Below are 18,365 nucleotides of genomic sequence, written 5' to 3'. Positions count from 1 at the left end.
GACATGTTGCTGGATTTTGTGTATAAATGACAGTCCTGTCCCCGTGTCATTTGGAATAGAACAAACACAATCAATCAGATTTCCCTCTGAAGAAACTCCATTTCTAACAGAACTCTTCCACAAAATATCGTCAAGATGAAGGCCCAGGGTGTTGTCCTTGGTTTCCTTTCCGCTGCACTTGTCCACGGTGCCCCGGCATCGATTGCCCCGGCATCGACAGCGGGCTCGAAGAGCAAGTCACCCATTTACATCACTCTAGAGGAGCACTACGACCCCCCGGTTACCGATCCCCTGCAGACAGATCCTGTCATCCAGTTGATGGCTCCGCTTATGGGCAGCGGTGTCTATGGAAAGGCAGTCCCGGAAGCACAATCACTGAATAAAACGCGATTGGATAGCATGGACGAGAATAGAATTCGCATTCAGGTACAGTCCAGACGATGGTAAGCAAATGAACTTATGATCCATACTAATAACTTTTCTCATCAGGTCGTATCAAATGATCCAACGCCTCCAGCATTGACAAAACCCGACACTGTGAAGACCATGAACGACCAGCTTGCTGCGGCGATTGCTCCATACCCAGAGCGCTTCCGCGGTTTCTGCTTCCTTGCAATGGCGTTACCTGAACAGGCCGCGGCGGAGCTGGAAAGATGCGTTTCGCAGCTGGGATTTGTCGGGGCTCTTGTCGACACCCACCTTGCAGACGAAACATTCTACGAAAGCTCCAAGTTCGACCCGATCTGGGAAACGGCCCAGCGCCTGGATGTTCCCATCTATCTCCATCCGACATACCCAATGATCGATGATGTGAATGGCACTCAGGGCCGCTTCAAGTCGCAGGATAACGATTGGCCTTCAGACGTGGCTGCAATGTTGGGAACGGCTGTGTATGGCTGGCACACGGACTGTGGCCTGCACTTCCTTCGTCTCTGGCTAGGGGGTGTCTTTGATCGCTTTCCAAAGGTAAAACTCGCGCTGGGGCACATGGGAGAGACGGTTCCATACATGCTTGACCGAGCCAATTCCACGGTTGCATGGGCGAAACCGACTGGAATAACGCTTCCTGATGCCTGGGCCACAAATGTTTGGGTTACGACGAGCGGCTTCTTCAGTTTGAATCCGTTTGCGACGCTGTTGAAAACTACATCGACAGAGAGAATCATGGTGAGTTGCGCCCTTTTTCTAGGCCAGGGTTAGGGTTAGAGTTGATTTGCATACTAATTAATCGGCACAGTTCTCGGTCGACTATCCATGGGCGACAAACGAGGAGGGCGCAGCTTTTATGGACAGCTTGAAAGAATCGGGCATGGTCAGTCACAAGGAATGGGAGGACATTGCATACCGCAATGCGGCGAATTTCCTGAAACTGGAGTGAGCGAGAGGCAGCACTTGAGATCTCGGTTGAGTGTTCAGACTTTCAATCTTTGTATACTTGTTATGTATTAATAGTCGATCTTTCCGCAATTAAGATTATATTGATTTAGTTTTGGATGTCGCGGAGATATTAAAGACACATAAAATAATAGTACATATGCAGATATCAGCATTGAATATTGAAATATCATGATATAGGCTTTAGTATCAATGGTGTTGATGACATGGAAGTCAATGTTAATATTAGTTTTCACAAGTACATTGCACATGTCACTTGAAGTATATATCACCCGCGATGTCAATTCAGTCTCGACGTTGCATCGCAGTAGTTTACACCATTATTGTGTGTAAATGTTTACACAATGCCTAGTTTACCATCCTAAAGAGGCTCCTAAGAATCCTGCCGCGGCTTGCATGAGGCAAAGAGCATCTGCACCCCTGCATTTCATATGATCCTCTGGCACGGAGCATTCGGAGCGGACGGAAGACTCCGGGACCGAGCGGGTCTGGGGATTGCCTTACAGCCAATAAGATGCCTTGTATTTGGTCACCGTGCGGGGTAAGCCGGCAGCCAATCACAGCACCCAGACCAAGTCAGCAGTGTTGAACGACTTCGCAAACTCCTTCCTTTTCCCTCATGAATAGTTCAATGATCTAGGTGTATCTATCCAAGAGAACACCATCCCACGCAGTAACAGCATACGGTCGACGGCACAGTACAATGGAATCTGCGCCCCAGAAGCGTCAGCGCACCGAGCTGCAGCTCGCCCGCAAACGACAGGCTGACCGGGTCAGCCAGAAGGCCAAACGCGAACAGGCCAAGCGTAACATGGACCATCTCGAGACACAGCTCGCCAAGTTGCAGGACACGGTGGAATTACTATCGGACCAACTGCAGGCGATGCATGCAGAGCTGCGCGAAAGAGACAAGCACTGCCCTTCTCATTGTCGCCCGCCACCGCCCCAGTCCACTGCTTCGGACGTGCAACCGCTGGGTTCGCTGGATGGAGATAATAATGCCGAAACAAGCAAGGACGAAAACCCGAGTGAAGTACCTGCGAAACAACCATCGTCGAAGAAGCGAAATCGTTCCCCGGCAGACTCCCCTCTGGATCTGATCAAATGCCTGTGTGGCGTGCAGCACCAAGTGCAGTCGGAATGTTTGGAGTATTCCACCTTTTCAATTCTGCTCAAGACACACGAAAACCTAGCCGAGGGCAAAGAACTTCCGATCACGACATGGCTACCGCGCACACCGTCGCTGGTGTCGATATTCTGCCCGGCTGCAAGCACAAACCCTGTGATTCGTATACTAGGAGCCTTTTTCCGACAAGTGCACCCAACCAAAGTGTCGACGTTACTTGCCTGTTGTTTGCTGATGTACCGATATTTGAGAGTATGTTTTTTTGTTCTTCATCTACAGTCTGTCGACTCTTTAAGACTAACGTAAACAGTGGCGCTTATACCCAGACAAAGAAACCTTCCGCGACGTCCCCGAATGGGTACACCCAACCGAGATCCAAAAGACCGTTCCTCACCCCGTCTGCGTTGACTTTATTCCCTGGCCCAAACTACGTGATTATATTGTCTTACATAAGTACACCGACCCGCGACATTCGGTCTCGCTCTTCATCCGCTCAATTCGGGTTCGCTGGCCAGACAACCGAGACTTTTATACCATGTCCGCACAAGGCGAACTGCTGCTGGATCCCGAGTTTGAAGAGGCGGTTTATCGGTATGAAAACTGGCAGATTTCAAAAGACTGGATCGAAATGTTTCCTGCCCTGAAGGACTACGTTAATGTGGAAGAGGATGAGGGCGATTCGCAGACTGCACCCAATTGGCCGTAACATGTTAATGTCACTGTTTCTTTTTTTCTACCTTTTTTTGTTCCAGAGATATCATGATAATTTTTTTACCACTGCTTGGTAACATTTCTGTTTAGCGATTGCATTTCCTTCACTGTCGGCGACCTACAACGTCACACTTCTCTACCCCCAAGCATACGTATGATTTTGTAGAAATGGCAAAAGCAACCGACGAGCCTTAAAAGAGGAATAAAGTTTATTGAGAGATAAAACAGTGCAGTCTAATAATATGTGATTATAACAGCCGGATCAAAAAAAATGCTAAAAAAATGTCACGTTACACTTTTCTGCACGGCCGGTACTTCCGAAATCGAGCCCCTTATCTCACCAAGCCTCAAGGTAACTTTGCTCCAGTCGGTCTGGACCAGTAAGACTCTTTCCTTATCCAACAAGCACGTTTTCAGATAAGAACGCCTCTGTGGCTTCCCCACAATTCCCCAATCCCCGGGTACGGTGGTGACCTTTGACATCTGGACATTCGCTATCAACATTTGACCGATTGAGGGTTGTAATCGAAAAAAAATTAAGGTTGCCTCGCTAGAGGTTGACAGCGCCTATCAATGCTAACTGACTCATTGAAACTTTCTGGAAATAATACCACTTGGAATGCGCAAATAGTTGCAACATTGCAACCCAGACTAGGTTGAGCCCGGTCTAGCCTGCGCACCTTGGCAGGAGAAAAGTGAGTGAATAATGGTTAAATACAACCAATGTCCTTGTCCCGTATCTGGTTTATTCACGGGCCAAACAGGTTTCTAATATTCCCAAGTATTATTTTCAGCGCCCAAGCAATTGAGCAGAACGCAAAATGCCGTCATTCTCGCTGCTTACTGCGGCCATTGCCGCATCGATGATCTCTGGCAGCAGTGCATCGATCCAGAATCCAGAGATAATGCCAACGCCTCCCATGGGATTCAATGACTGGTCCCGGCTTGAATGCGCAATTAACCAGAGCGTCTTTACCGACACGGCTGATGCCATGGTCTCAAAGGGCCTGCTCGCTGCCGGCTACAATCGTGTCAATATCGACGACTGCTGGATGGCAGATACCCGTACAGAGGAAGGAAAATTGACCTGGAATGAGACGCTATTCCCAAAGGGACTGCCGTGGTTGGGGCAATATCTGAAGGAGAAAGGCTTTCATTTCGGCATTTATGAAGACGCCGGAAACGAGACCTGTGGGGGTTACCCCGGGTCGTATGGCTATGAAGAAGTCGATGCGCAGACTTTTGCATCCTGGGGCATTGATTACCTCAAGGTTGACGGATGCCATGTCACTCCCACTACTGAAGTCGAATATCATAAACGATACGCAGCGTGGCACGACGCATTCAGCAAGATGGAAGACCCCTTGATCTTCTCTCAGTCGGCACCCGCCTACTTCTCGTTGTGGCTTACTGGGAGTGATAACCTGACGGATTGGTACACAGTAATGGATTGGGTGCCATACAATGGCGAGTTGGCGCGCCATTCAGCCGACGTTCTTGTTTACGTGGGTGTTGAAGGGCTGTCCGGATGGGACAGTGTGATGCAAAACTACAACTACAACACCCAACTCGCACGCTACCAAAGACCTGGCTACTTCAATGACCCGGACTTCTTAATTGTCGATAACCTAGAGCTCACGTTGACCGAAAAGAAATCACACTTTGCTCTTTGGGCATCCTTCTCCGCGCCACTGATTATTAGCGCTTGGATTCCTGACCTGCCGGAGGATGTGATTTCGTATTTGAAAAATTCCGATTTGATCAAAGTAGACCAAGATCCGTTAGCACAGCAGGCTACTCTAGTCAGCCGTGATGACTCGTTTGATGTCCTGACCCGTAGCCTTGCCAATGGCGATCGTCTGGTTACTGTGCTGAACCGGGGCAATGACACTGCCAGCACGACTGTTAGTGCTTTGCGTCTTGGTCTACAAGCAACCGAGTCAATCTATTCTGCCAAGGATCTGTGGACCGGAGAGGCCATCAACTTCAAGGGCGAGCTGAAAATCAACAAACTCGCATCTCACGCCACCGCAGTATACCGCATCTCTCTATCAGGACTACAATCACTCACAGTATTTCCCACTGGTATGATATTCAACGCGGCGTCCACCAACTGCCTCACCGCGGGTGCCAGAAACCAGGAAGTCAAATTTACCACCTGCGCTGGCACTGACGATCAAGTTTGGCAAATTCGGCCTTTGACTGGCACTATAAGCCCATTGTCTGCTAGGAATCTATGTTTGACGGCTGAGGGCGGGAGGACAGTGCTAAAGGAATGTAGATTGATTGATTTTGCCCAAGATTGGGAGTATTCTGTGCGTGGGTATTTGACGAACAAGTGGACGCATGAGTGCATCACAGAAGATTCGGGATCGAGCTCGAGCAAATGTTTGTACGAGGTTGATAGCCAGGTGTGGTCCCTTCCAGCCGGTGTCAAGGTTCACTGGTAGTCTATAAGGGCTATATAATTAAGTGATATTTAATACAAATCTTCAACTAGCGGAGAGCCGAGATGAAAGGCGGGGTTTTCCCTTATGTCTGTAAAACTAAGAGTTACCTACCCAAGATACTTTTTATCTTCTAAAATAATTGATTGTAAAATTGAGCTTGTAGCGCAAAAATAAAATTATTCTAGAGCAGAACGAACTTGAAACAAGTGAGATACCTGACCAGTGACAACACCAGTAGTATTCAAGAGCTTCGGATAATGAAAATGACCCATCTCCTTACGAGTAGCTGGTGTTCCTATGTGAAGCTGTGCTAGGATTTCAATCACAGCAGAGTGAAGTGCTGAAAGATTTCCATCCTCTATCTTCACCGCAATTGCAATCGCCCCATCAGCACCGAGCTGACGGGTTTCTTCCGATGCTCGTATCCCTATGGTATAACAGCCTTCTGCACCGGTTTTGCCAAAGAGATCTCCTTGGAAGGCTGTCATGAGTGTCGTACAGAACCTATCTTCCCCACCAACCAGTTCGGGAAACTGGGTCATGGCATGAAATATCCGGGCTACTCGATGAGTTCGTTTGGATGCCATTGTATTTTGATGTATAACGTCTGCCGCAGAAGGAAAAGATACGCACAGCTGAGCCAAGTTTATCAGGGGCAAAGCCGGCGCTGGCAGGTTGCAACCATCGATCGCCCATTTAACGTCATCAGCATCGAGGCCAGATAATTGCTCAATAACACGTTTCACTCGCAACTGCATGGGATGGTCTGGTAGATGATAACCCACTAACTTGGCACCCGCTGCTTTGGAACCAGCCAACATCCCAACATGCTTCCCCGAGCAATTGCTGCGCGATGGAGTTGGGGTATAATCATTCTTGGCCCACAAGCGATTGACTGACTCGGACAAGGCGGGGTGGCCACCGCATCGGAGATCTTTTTCCCCAACGCCAACCTTGCTCATCATGCTCAGCACCCTGGAAATGTGTTGCTCTTCACTGCTATGTGATGAACAAATCAATGCCAGATCGGCGTCGTCAAATCCAAACTTGTCCATAGCGCCCGTCTCTAAGATAGCCAGGGCCTGGGCTGGTTTTGCAGTTGATCGCGCCAAGGTTACTCGATAAGGGTCTCCGACAGCATACAAAAGCCTACCCTGTGCGTCCACGACAGCTGCATGGACTTGGTGCCGATTCTCGACGACGCCACCCCTGTCTATAACGACACAGTCGAGTATTGGGGTTTTGGATATCATCTTTCCGAAGTGACTTTTGATCTTGCAACAAATACGTGATTTTTGTAGAAGTAAAGTCGTTTTCGAGCTGGGATTGATCCTATGGCGCTGGCTTATTCAGGAGTGAAGAACGTAGGTGAAAAGTCTGAGCCTGAGGGATAGACGAGGCATCTTATATCTGCATCACCATGAGGGTCTGCAGCGCTATCTCCCCTGAAAATTTAGTTTCATTCACGCCATCGCTAACGACAGAACATTGTAGAGAAGAACGGCCAATCATATTGGCGAGGAAACATCTACCATATCTAAATCAGGTTAGGGTATTACCCTTTCTGGTGCGCAAGACCGATGAGATTTCCGGCCAATCAGATGCTTCAGCCTTGGTCCAGTATTGATAATCGTTTCGGGGGCGCGAGAATGACGGTGAGAAGATGAGGACTTATCACCCATTTTAGAGCCAAAGAGGGGTAGTGCAATTCTGGAGCATTGCTGGGTATGGGGTCGTAATCCTAACAAAGTATGAGCTCGTCGTAGGCTATTTGACGGTAAGGAAATAGCGCTTCTTCGTAATAGATTGTCCTTTATTTGGTATTTTGCGAGCATGGACTCCATGTGGTCGCTACGTATGTTAGCATGTTTCCAAACACGACAAGAATGAGAGTACTCACGTAGACTGCATCGACTGGAACCGTCCAATCATTGATGGACAGTGGAATGTATTCGTATGAAAACGTGCTGCGCTCTTCGTCGCTGTCTTCCTCTTCATCCTGGTCTCCATCTGGACTCTCAGATATTGGATTTGATGTGGGCATATTCTGTAGCATCTGCATATTGTCCATCGGGATCGCCGAGAGCGGGTTCGGCAGATTGAATATCGAGTCTAGATCGGGTAAACTAGGCAGAAGTGACGTTTCCATGGGTGGGATGAATAGACTGTGACTGCTGTCGTTGGCATTATGGTTACTGCTCCTATCGTTCTCATTGCCCTCTCCAGCCAATGTAACATTGTATTCCTGACTGTCGGTCCCATTCGAATCATCTTGCCACTGCAGGCCTTCGTTCCAGCTCCCTAAGTCGGAAAAGTTGTAAAAAAGAAGACTGTCTGAGGTGTTGACGGCGCAATCCATTGGAAAAGCGAGATCATTTGTTTCGCGCCCATGGTTGCTCGTGCTGTTCTGTGTCGCGGCGACTAGGTGTTTTGCTGGTTTCGTTGTTTTCTTATTTGTGTCAGGGAAGCTTTGAGGCGATCTTCCTCGGACTGTAATAGCTGCGCTTTGGGCCCGACAAAGGACTGGGCTGCTGCCATCTTCCAGTGTAGCTCTCACGGTTACTCGCAGGTAAAAGCACTGCCATGTGCCGCGCTTTTTTGTTGTTGCATATCGAAACTGAAGCTTTTCCCAGGCAACCGGAGCCGAATTTTCCTCGGATAGTCCATTGTATGCCAATCCAAGCTTACACAAACCTTCGCTGGTCTTTTTCCCACGCGAATGAGAGGAAGGCGTTGGCTCCTTGTCCTTGGGCGGTGGCTGCAACACACGCACTGCAGCCCCTTCGAGGCTTTCAATCGCATCCAATTCTGCCTGAAAGCCAGTAATCCGTAGCAACTGGCCAGTCTCAGCGACTTGCACTGCTTCTATTCCGCCTGGGATCGAAACGGTGCCGAGGACTTTGAATTTATTGCGCCGATAAAAGATCAACTCTACTGCATCTGCGGAATTTTCTGACTGGCTGAATCGACCGCGTAACTGGGCATTGATGTGGACATTGGACGGAACTAGGTTTCCAGAAGCATCTACCAGCTGGTATTCGTTGCTCTGGGGTAGATTCTGTAGAGCAGTCAGGTTTTCAGCGTCGCGTTTTTCCGATGCACCCTCCTCGGCTGGCCTGGAAGAGGGGAATAGAGTGTCGTGACGAGGATCATTAATCTCGTCGTCAATTTCCTTTTCTTGCTCGCTGCAGGGGCTATGGTCCGACATTTTGGCTCGGTCTACATTCTGCGTTGTGATCGTTCTCAGAACGAGGCTGTGTTGGTTGGGGCGTGCGGGGGTTAGATAGAAACTACATCTGACTAGTCAACAAAATAATGCTTGGCAGCACTGAGACGCTAGTATTTTGGTCCTGGATTCATATCTTTGGCCCCCACTGCTGTAAAATTAAAATCCACTTTAAGAATCGAGATGCTGACGGCAAGTAATAATTAGAGCGAGATTGAACAACATCACAGGTTGAAGTTTCAGCCCTTTCTGTTATTAACTTATTGGCTCCTTCATCCGTGGCTCAATATAGCGGGAAAAATAAGCCAATAGACTTTACGATAGATATATATTCACATGCATGTCTTGCTTTCTTTTCAAGGGAAAGAATAGGTAATTACTGAGGCCGGTTAAAGGGAATTACATCAATTGATCTGGTTAGAAACCACAGTGTCAACTGGTAAATCCTTACATTGTCTCAAACAGAACATCAGAACCATGTAACATTGTTGGTTAGTTGGTGTTTCAAACAACAATATTGATGTCTGTTTGAATCTTTATTTTTACTTTTTTATGGAGTACTAAGTATGGTAGTAAGTAGTGCCCAGTTTTAGCACTGGTATTCAAACCGCGTTGTCCCTAGCATCAATTGATCAATTGCTCACTCTCAGCATCAAGCAAATACTCAAGATATTCGAACCTTTCTATCTTGTCAACTCCTTGATCTTGTTAAAATGCGTGTCTCTACCTTGAATTCTTCTTTCCTTGCTAGTGTGGCTTTTTCTACCGCCGCTCAAGGATATCTTACGACCCCCGACGGCAACTGGTCGCTTGATTTTTTTTTGAATCGGAACGTGGCGAATTAAAAAAATTGGCTCTCTTCGACACGAGCGGACAATCTCCCGTGGGGGGTCAAATCAACGACGATATGACACTTACTCTATCCTATAGAGTCGATTTTTCCTTACAACTGCCAGCTGATAGGCCTTCCAATTTTGCGTCATTCTCGGCCGGCAGTAATGCACCTGCTGCCAAGGGCTTTTCTTGGGGGGGAAATAAGACCTTAAAATTCTCGAACAAAGACTTCCATGGATGGGTTCAATGTCAGGGCGGTAAATGGAATGAAACGGAATTCGATAGTGCCTTCTTTTGGTCTGCAGCGCCAATTACACAATTGCCGGATGAATGCAAACAAATTGAACTTGTTTTTGCCACCCTGAGCGACAACTGATTATCGAAAATTAGGGTTGAAGCAGGGAGATACAGTTAAAAGGACGATTCTTAATGTGTGTTTTTCTACGTGATATCCTGTACATATTAGATATAAACAGCAGAGAAGTCTTTGAAATGTTTATACCAGTTAGTTACCTATTTTCATAAAACGATATTCATTGGAGTGTTTCGCTTATACGTTTAAGTTTAGTGGTGGACCCGGTTACTTTCTGAAAGTTGGCTTCGATAAGGTCGCTCTCACCAGCCTCATGAAAAGTTGTATCTATTTTGAGAACAAGGTAATTAAAATAAGCCTAGAGCCTATAGATTAGTTATACTTAAATCCGTTAATATGTGCATCTGAAATCTAGCAACTCTTGATCTAGAAACTACTCTGTCTCTGTTAAAAATAATGCATCTACTTTAAGCGTCTATATTGTGCATGCCATTTACGACAATACGACTACGTGCTCTCCGCTTCCACGTCCCGTTTATTACAGTCTTCAGGGTCATTTTCGATCCTCCTCACTATGTTGAGTAGAAAAACTCCAAAATAGCCGTCATCCGGCTTTCCTTCGGCTCTCTTCTGCACCGGCTGTTCTGAGCCTAGGTTACCTATCGACTATCCTGTCTCTTCCTGAGCTTATATTATTCTCTCTATATACTGTTTGGCTTGATATATTTGCATGGCATTATAAATTTTTCTTCACATGCTCACTTCAACGCTATTGCTTCATCTTCTGTCATTGTCGTAGCCAATTTAGCTTCTAGAACAACGTACCCGATATCCTTCAAAAACGTTATGTCTGCTTGTCCGATATAATCATGCAAGGAATAATTTCCATTGATATCCTTTATTTTGGTTGATAGAGGAGCATGTCTTGTCGCTCTCAAAATGGTTGAGAATTTTGTGCTGTATGAACCATTGTTGAGGTGGAATGCATATAGTCCCGAGAGTAATACGGCCAACGTAAAGCTAATAGCAATCCGATATGTGAGCCACAAGACCTGTTTGTAGTAGTTGAAAACTTGCGGGACACAGTTCGGATCACTGATAATAAGGGGCATAGCAGTGCGGCGAACTGCAATAGTAAAGATCCAGGCACTAGATATTTGTAGTTTCATGTATTTAGAAGATAAAGCTCATATGAATCTTGTTGTATGCATTATATGCAGTGTAATATATAGCTTTATCTAGTCGGATACCTCCTTTTTTTCAGGTATTGGCCAGTGGATGCGGCTTTACATCTGCTTTGGGGGACCCCAAGATAAGGTTATAGTGACTTATCTGGTTGCATTATTATTATTATGTATTTCACGAGTGGTCCCATATATTATAATTGACTATAAATTTCACATCACGTTCTAGTAATCTCTGAAACTGCCTTGCTGATACTGAGAAACTCCGACACTCGCTGGAATCCAATGCTGGTCAGAATTGGAGGGAAGACCGAATCGCCAACCTGATCTGTCAGTATGTGGCTAGTATGGGTGTATACAGAGAAATCACGTACAACGAATATTTGGGCACCGAGAAACCCCATTTCAATAAGGATCGTGGCCGCTTTGGTCACCAGGCCGTGGACAACTGGGACCGCGTTTGGAGTCCCCGACACGACAGTGGCTGCCAGCCCACCAGTTTGTTTCTCGTCCACAGGAAAGAAATTATTTATTTGAGACAGTGAATGGTATAAAATAACTGACCCAATAATCTTGCCATTACGAGAGTTTCGCGCGAGCACGATCTTACAGCCTTGCGGATCTGCCCGAGCCCGTCGATATAAATCGCTGATAACAATAGGATGGTTTAGAGCGGACGACCCAACTCCAAAGCCGGTGCCCATGAGTAAGTGTTGACTTAATTCCTCCTCATCCTTGGCGTACATCGAGTCATATTTGAACTCGTGGTTGAGTGCAACTTTCTCCGGCAGCGTGCTGGGCTTCCAATTGCGGAGTAGCCTGATGGCGTAAAACTCGTGGTGGTTCCAATTTCCTACATCCCAATCCCTACATGCATCGTATAATTAGCAAAGAGAAAAAGTAAACGACAAACAAGGAAAAATAAGTAAAGCAACCGTACCTGTTTTTTACCCACCCGCGCAAACCAAGCTGGTGCGCGCTAAGCCGGTTGGGAATGCCGGCGAATATAGCAGGAAGCTCTGATCCAAACTGTACCATCTCGATACCAGGAAACCGCTGCAGGAAGCTCAATGCATGCTGATGAAGCGAATACCCTATTCCCTTACCTCGGTATTCCGTAGAAACAACGATTGCCGAGATGCAGCCCCTGGCTAGAAAATCGATATAATGAGTTGCACAGAACCCGTAAATTTTCTGAGTGCTACTATTCCGCACGATAAAATGCCGAGATTTGGTCAATGGTTCATAGCTGGTCAGGTAGAACGCAGCTTCAAAACAGTATGCTGGATATTGTGCCTCAGGATCACTAAACGTGTTTGACGCCGCCAATCGGACCTGATCAAACAGATCCTGCAACGCCTGGCCATCGCGTTCCGGCTGGAATTTCTCAACGAGCCAAAGTTGCCTATGTAGAGTCGTTCGCGACCGTGGCGGCCGTGCTGTCGGTGGTAGGCCTGTTGCTTTTAGCTTGCCAAAAAGAACTCGCACCAGTGCGTCCAGTGGCGGTTTTGTCAAATCATATGTGCACATGTACGTTTGTACCTGCTTGTCTTTCATGAAGTCATAGGGCGAACTGACAGCAACTACAACACATGGCTTTCCAACTGGGCTTGCCTTTAGACTTCCCGAGAAAGGCCGTAATTGGTTTTGACTCTGGCACAAGCTGACAATGTATTTGGTAAAACCATACTGATATACATTACGTACTCCATCGGCCGTTAATAAAATGACTGCGGCCGCTTCAGATACCAATTTTTCGTGTAAGGGGCTGATACCGCTGGCCGTATATGAAGTGTGGACAACCTTTCCTCGCCATTTCTTTGCAATGGCAACACCGAGGTCGTGGAAAGTACTTTCCCCTTCGAGATAGCTTTGTTTATCACGGTGATTGAAGTGCCTGGCGATATTCACCGGGCCCGGCGACAAACTTGTTGTCTGATGATTAGCTGCTTGTTCAGCTGGCTTATCTGGCCGGAATGGTTCCACTAGCGGGGTTAGAAGTAGCAAAACTTCATCCGGCTCAACTTCCTTGGGTAGTGGAACGCAGTTTCCAAAGTCTCTGACTAGAGTAATCGATGCCTCATATGCTGCTTTCGACAGAGCTCTGTGCGCCGGTTTCAATGCATCTAGTTGGGACAGGCCTCCTGGGTTCCATGCCTTGTCCCAGGATAAATGCTTCAGCTTCATCTGACGCACTCTGTTGGCAGCAACTCGGATGTGATCCTTCGATATCATGCCGGATTCAACTGCTGTGTGAATACCCTTTATGGCCTCGATTTGGTTTGAATGACTTTGACAGAGCATAATCATATCACAACCTGCGTTGATGGCCATCACTGCTGCTTGGCTAACGCCGACACTCTCATACAAAGCCTCAATTTCTAAACAGTCTGACAGAATTACGCCGTCGAAACCCATTCGGCGTCGCAGTAAACCTGTTACCACACTGTGTGACAAACAAGCATACTGTACTTGTGCTCCTTTAACATCTGGCATCCCGCAGGCACCCACGAGCATGGCATCGGTCCGGTTATCTATTGCCGTTTGAAATGGAACTAGGGACGTTGATAGCAATTGATCGAATGTCCCCGACACTATGGGTATATCAGAAGTTGAACCCAGAAAGTCCAAATTCCCATATCCGGGGAAGTGTTTGGTGCATGTTAATAATCCGCCAGCCCGGTATCCCAGCATTGATTCTAGTGCTTGCTCTGCTACGTACTCTGGATCTTCACCAAAGGACCTGACGCCAATCGGCTGTGGCTTCTCCTCATCAGAATGGACATCGAACACCGGGCCAACGAGCCAATTGATGCCTAGGCAAACCAACTCCTTGGCAGACGCGCACGAGACGTTTTGGGTCAACTTTGTGTTAGACGCGCGACAGGCGGCGAGTCCCATGGCAGATGGAAATTGGCGGAAAAAATCAGGGTCAAACATGGAATTGACACCTCCATTTTCTTGGTCCAGACTAATGAGCAGCGGCTCGGAATGACCAGCATCATAAGCCACTTTTTGAAGCGATAAGATTAACTATTCAGTCAACATCTCTTCATCCTATGCCATACGTGTATGTTATTACCTCAATAGCCTGAGCAGCATCTATACGAAGCTATTTAGTGTGTTTGGTTTTCAGAAAAGTGAGTTCACCTACTTTTCAGATTTTTAGCTTGCAATGCAATTGCGCCAATATGATGATTTTCGATCAACGATCTGACTTGTGGTGTGATCGTGGTACCCTCAAATCCCATTGAAAGTAGATGACCTATCTGACTACATGCCATGAGATCAGCAATGCAACAATACAAGAATCACATTCATCAAACCTACCGACCAATGGGGTCATCCATATTAAATACCGGACAGACCGCACATGGCACGCATGAACTGCCTGCATATACCGATGATATTACAGTTGATGACTTATCTGATATCGCTTCCCCAGATTACGGCATGATTCGTTCAGCCGTGAAAAAAGTGCGCTTCTCCAGAATAAGCTTAGATCGACGGACGATAAGAGCAAAAAAGATGTAACGTTGCATGCAACGTGGTGGCTGCGACGTGCCCCTCTTCAGGGAAGTCACGTGCGTAGTTGGCCCTAACCCTATGCGTAGAAGAGAATGCTTGGACGAAATCATGAGTGTATTATTTCTACAAGGAATCTGTTCTCAGCCCCCCTTTTTTTTAAGGAAAAGAGGAAAAAGAGTACATTCAGCCCTCCAAAGAGTATCCGACATTCTCACCCCGGCCCAAACTAATCAGGTTGCGCCGCATCTTCTCAGCACGCTCGCCAACCCCCAACGTAGCATCATCGCGGCCTACCCAGAAGCCAATGCCGTGCTGCAGTACCGCTGTTGCACGAACTTTGTTGTCTGCATTCGTAATGTCCTTTAGTCCCAAGCTGCCGTGCAATGTTAGCCGAGTCTCTTCGCCGCCTTCAACCTTGGGCTGGTAAATGCCGCGGTGCAGGATGTTGCTATCGTAAAAGACAGCATCACCTGGTTCAAGCTTGACAATAAGTTGGTTTGGCAATATTGCCTCGTACGGATCGGCAGCACGTTCGCTTTCAGTTCGCACGCGCCGATGTGATCCAGGTATCACAATGAGAGACGCATCTGGGCACAGGGCAAGGTTGTATTGTGCATGCGACTGCTTTCCTTCTGGGCTCTTCTGGTGGAGCAACTCGAACTCACGCTCTGCACTGACCGATTCAGGCACATCGTCGCGGTGCCAGCGCAGTTCAAACGCTTTGTTTTCAGGTGCCACTAGGAGATTGAAGAGTTCCATCACGAGAAGTTCCTCGTCGTGTATTTCATTCGCAGATATGCCGAGTAATTCCTCGGCCACGGCAAGAATTCGTGGAGAGAAATACGCCTTGATAAACTTTTCCCGGTCTGGCATTTCAGGGTGCATCAAATGCTGCACCCCCCAAATACCGCCCTCAGACGATGGGGGAGGTGTGTTTGGCCAAGGGGGGAATTGCTTGGGCACTGATCGTAGATACGGCCACTGACCAGACCGTGTCATCGAGGTCACCTTGGCGGCGGCTTCACGGAGCACGGCGACTTGGTCTGGAGGAAGAATAGAGCGGACAACGACGAAGCCATCTCGCTGGAGGGCTTCGAGATGAGGCCGAAGTACTGTTGTAGCAGTACTTTTGGTGGTGGTTATTGTGGACATGTTGATGGTTGCGTAGAATTTTGAAATACCGATTTTTTGCACACTGTGTAAACTAGACACTTCCAATATGGCGATCTAGAAATCAATATTCAACTTCTTTAGACAGATCGTCAGAAATATTCGAAGTTATATATTCACTTCGGTAGTTAGTATCAATTGATAGGTTACATGGGTAACGCCGTCACACTTCAGCTTTCATGTCGTATGCTCAAAGAAGCTTTTATTAAAATCCGTCACTTGATATTTCAAACTAAATGTTAAAAAGTGACAGCTTTGACATGCGCAAACTTTGTAGCTGTGACATGGAAAGTAGGGAACAACCGCCCATGTGGAGTAGTAGGGTTTGCCATCTAGCATGTAACGTCACATAAACAGACTTCAGTTATGAACACATACTTCGGTAACCATCAATCAATAATATCTGTGCACTGTTTATTTTTTGGGCGAATAATATTCTAGAAAAGACGGTTGGTATTCCATATGCTTAATCTTTTTTCACTACATGATTTTTGAGGTCGCTCCAAATCGTGTAACCTCAGCATCTTGAAGGACAAAAGCTAGTACCGCGATCAGAAAGGGAAGAGAGATTTCCAGTATTCATATGGTGTCTTGCATAACAAAGGACTTAATACCTAAGAAAATGGCTGCAGAGGAACGCTTTGACTTGCGTTGGGGGATTATGGGTAAGTATTCTATCGCAACAATACAGATTAAATATACACTAAACGTTACACAGCTACGGGGAACATAGCCTATAGTACGTTTTATCTCATTATCAAGAGACAGACGAACGAAAAACAGGCTGACCTGACTAGCATTCACCAAAGATCTCTTATCTGACCCTACAACTCGTGGCACAACTAATGTCCACCATGTTGTGGCGGCCGTGGCGTCGTCGTCTTCGGCTGAAAAGACACGGCAATTTCTAGATAAACTCAATCTTTCGTGTGCTGGGTATAGTTCATACGAAGAGCTAGTAGCAGACAGCAACGTTGATGCCGTCTACGTGGGAACACCACACTCGCATCATTTTCAGCATGTCATGTTGGCTCTTGAAGAAGGCAAACACGTCCTGTGCGAAAAGCCGCTAACCGTGAATGCCAATCAAGCCAAGATTCTTTGCGAGGAAGCTCGAAAACGCAAGCTCTTTCTCATGGAGGCTGTATGGACAAGGTATTTGCCCTTGACTATCGACATAGTGGACAAGATTCGCCAAGGGACCATCGGAGAAGTCCTACGAGTGATAGCCGACACAAGCTTCGGCGACGAAGTAGAAAAGACATGGGGTACCGAGCATCGAATGTTGAACAAAGACCTGGCAGGTGGCGCATTACTTGACTGTGAGTTAATTTCCTAAATCCATCAATAAGTGTGAGTAGATCCAAAGCTGAGCAAAATGCGACATGTGTAGTGGGGATCTATAGCCTCACTTGGGTATTCCAGTGTTTGTATCATACTCTTCCCGAGTCACAGCGAAAGGCCCCATCTGCAGTGGCAGCCCAAATGACTCTTAACTATCTTACCGGAGCTGATGAAGCTACTTCTATCCTGCTCACCTTCCCAACAACAACGCCAAACAATGTGCCCGAGTGGAAGTCTCAGGCCATCGCAATGACAAATCTACGCGTTTCAACAGACCCGGATGGAAAAAACACTGCCGGGCCAGCCATCCGTATCCAGGGCACCAAGGGGGAGATTCAGGTCGAAGGGCCGTCGTTTCGACCCGAACGATACCACATCATTTCGTGCAGCGACGGAAACGCTCAAAGACAACCCTGTCATGTTGAACACCTCATACCTCAGGGTGACAGAGGAATGTATTGGGAAGCCGATGAAGTGGCGCGATGTGTGAAAGCCGGAAAGTTGTCCAGTGACGGGTTGCCTTGGGACGAGATGATTGCTATTTTGGAAGTGATGGATGAGGCTCGTCGGCAAGGAGGCTTAGCATATCCAGAGTCAATCGAGGGAACGCATTATTCAGCCAAGCAATAGATAACTGAGCCGTTCGCATTGCCATGTCTATATTATGGACTCCGGGAATGGTACGAGATATCTCCCGGGGCATGGCAGTTAGGGTAGACTAATTAGGATACATAATTGACTCGGCAAAATCGGTCCAGGAAAGCGCACGGAACGCTTCTAGAATTCGATTATAATTAAAATTTATAGAACACTGCATGATAAGTGGAACCATATGCAAGTTCAGCCAGCGATGTCCCTGTCAAAATACAGGACAGCCGCGTTTGACTCGCTTCAAAACCCACTGTTTCGCGACCACAGAATTGTCCAGGCTTCTATAGACCGCAATAGCCAATTAGACTACTTTGTTACCCCTCGTGCGCCAAAAAGAATTGTGTGGTCAACCGGCACACAAACTATGTGTTAGCGTGGGCGGCCTTGGTTGCATCTGGCTGGTTACTAGACGGTAAAGCGGAGCAGACGCGTC

The 18,365-nt window shown here is 47.2% G+C and overlaps 8 protein-coding genes across 8 annotated transcripts; 4 read left to right on the top strand and 4 right to left on the bottom strand.

Annotated features, from left to right (window-relative positions):
• Positions 1–135: 135 nt before the first annotated feature.
• On the top strand, positions 136–1,378 carry TRUGW13939_04929 (uncharacterized protein; the record flags this gene model as incomplete). Its single annotated transcript, XM_035488094.1, has 3 exons — positions 136–426; positions 490–1,167; positions 1,238–1,378. The coding sequence occupies 3 exons, from the start codon at positions 136–138 to the stop codon at positions 1,376–1,378; spliced, it is 1,110 nt and encodes a 369-aa protein (XP_035343987.1).
• A 720-nt stretch (positions 1,379–2,098) lies between these two features.
• On the top strand, positions 2,099–3,227 carry TRUGW13939_04928 (uncharacterized protein; the record flags this gene model as incomplete). The annotated part of the gene is made up of 2 exons (XM_035488093.1): positions 2,099–2,773; positions 2,832–3,227. 2 exons carry the CDS (start codon positions 2,099–2,101, stop codon positions 3,225–3,227), a joined length of 1,071 nt encoding a protein of 356 aa, XP_035343986.1.
• An 826-nt stretch (positions 3,228–4,053) lies between these two features.
• TRUGW13939_04927 (uncharacterized protein) lies at positions 4,054–5,682 on the top strand (the record flags this gene model as incomplete). The annotated part of the gene is made up of 1 exon (XM_035488092.1): positions 4,054–5,682. One exon carries the CDS (start codon positions 4,054–4,056, stop codon positions 5,680–5,682), a length of 1,629 nt encoding a protein of 542 aa, XP_035343985.1.
• Positions 5,683–5,858: 176 nt separating this feature from the next.
• TRUGW13939_04926 (uncharacterized protein) lies at positions 5,859–6,935 on the bottom strand (the record flags this gene model as incomplete). The annotated part of the gene is made up of 1 exon (XM_035488091.1): positions 5,859–6,935. The coding sequence occupies one exon, from the start codon at positions 6,933–6,935 to the stop codon at positions 5,859–5,861; it is 1,077 nt and encodes a 358-aa protein (XP_035343984.1).
• A 514-nt stretch (positions 6,936–7,449) lies between these two features.
• TRUGW13939_04925 (uncharacterized protein) lies at positions 7,450–8,890 on the bottom strand (the record flags this gene model as incomplete). Its single annotated transcript, XM_035488090.1, has 2 exons — positions 7,450–7,533; positions 7,583–8,890. 2 exons carry the CDS (start codon positions 8,888–8,890, stop codon positions 7,450–7,452), a joined length of 1,392 nt encoding a protein of 463 aa, XP_035343983.1.
• A 2,567-nt stretch (positions 8,891–11,457) lies between these two features.
• On the bottom strand, positions 11,458–14,589 carry TRUGW13939_04924 (uncharacterized protein; the record flags this gene model as incomplete). The annotated part of the gene is made up of 6 exons (XM_035488089.1): positions 11,458–11,562; positions 11,614–12,106; positions 12,180–14,272; positions 14,322–14,341; positions 14,394–14,512; positions 14,570–14,589. 6 exons carry the CDS (start codon positions 14,587–14,589, stop codon positions 11,458–11,460), a joined length of 2,850 nt encoding a protein of 949 aa, XP_035343982.1.
• A 361-nt stretch (positions 14,590–14,950) lies between these two features.
• On the bottom strand, positions 14,951–15,919 carry TRUGW13939_04923 (uncharacterized protein; the record flags this gene model as incomplete). The annotated part of the gene is made up of 1 exon (XM_035488088.1): positions 14,951–15,919. The coding sequence occupies one exon, from the start codon at positions 15,917–15,919 to the stop codon at positions 14,951–14,953; it is 969 nt and encodes a 322-aa protein (XP_035343981.1).
• A 640-nt stretch (positions 15,920–16,559) lies between these two features.
• On the top strand, positions 16,560–17,911 carry TRUGW13939_04922 (uncharacterized protein; the record flags this gene model as incomplete). The annotated part of the gene is made up of 4 exons (XM_035488087.1): positions 16,560–16,602; positions 16,656–16,676; positions 16,735–17,259; positions 17,331–17,911. 4 exons carry the CDS (start codon positions 16,560–16,562, stop codon positions 17,909–17,911), a joined length of 1,170 nt encoding a protein of 389 aa, XP_035343980.1.
• Between the last annotated feature and the right edge of the window lie 454 nt (positions 17,912–18,365).

This window comes from Talaromyces rugulosus, chromosome III (assembly GCF_013368755.1).
Source record: "Talaromyces rugulosus chromosome III, complete sequence".
Classification (NCBI taxonomy): Eukaryota; Fungi; Ascomycota; class Eurotiomycetes; order Eurotiales; family Trichocomaceae; genus Talaromyces; species Talaromyces rugulosus.
This window is presented reverse-complemented; position numbering and strand designations above follow the sequence as displayed.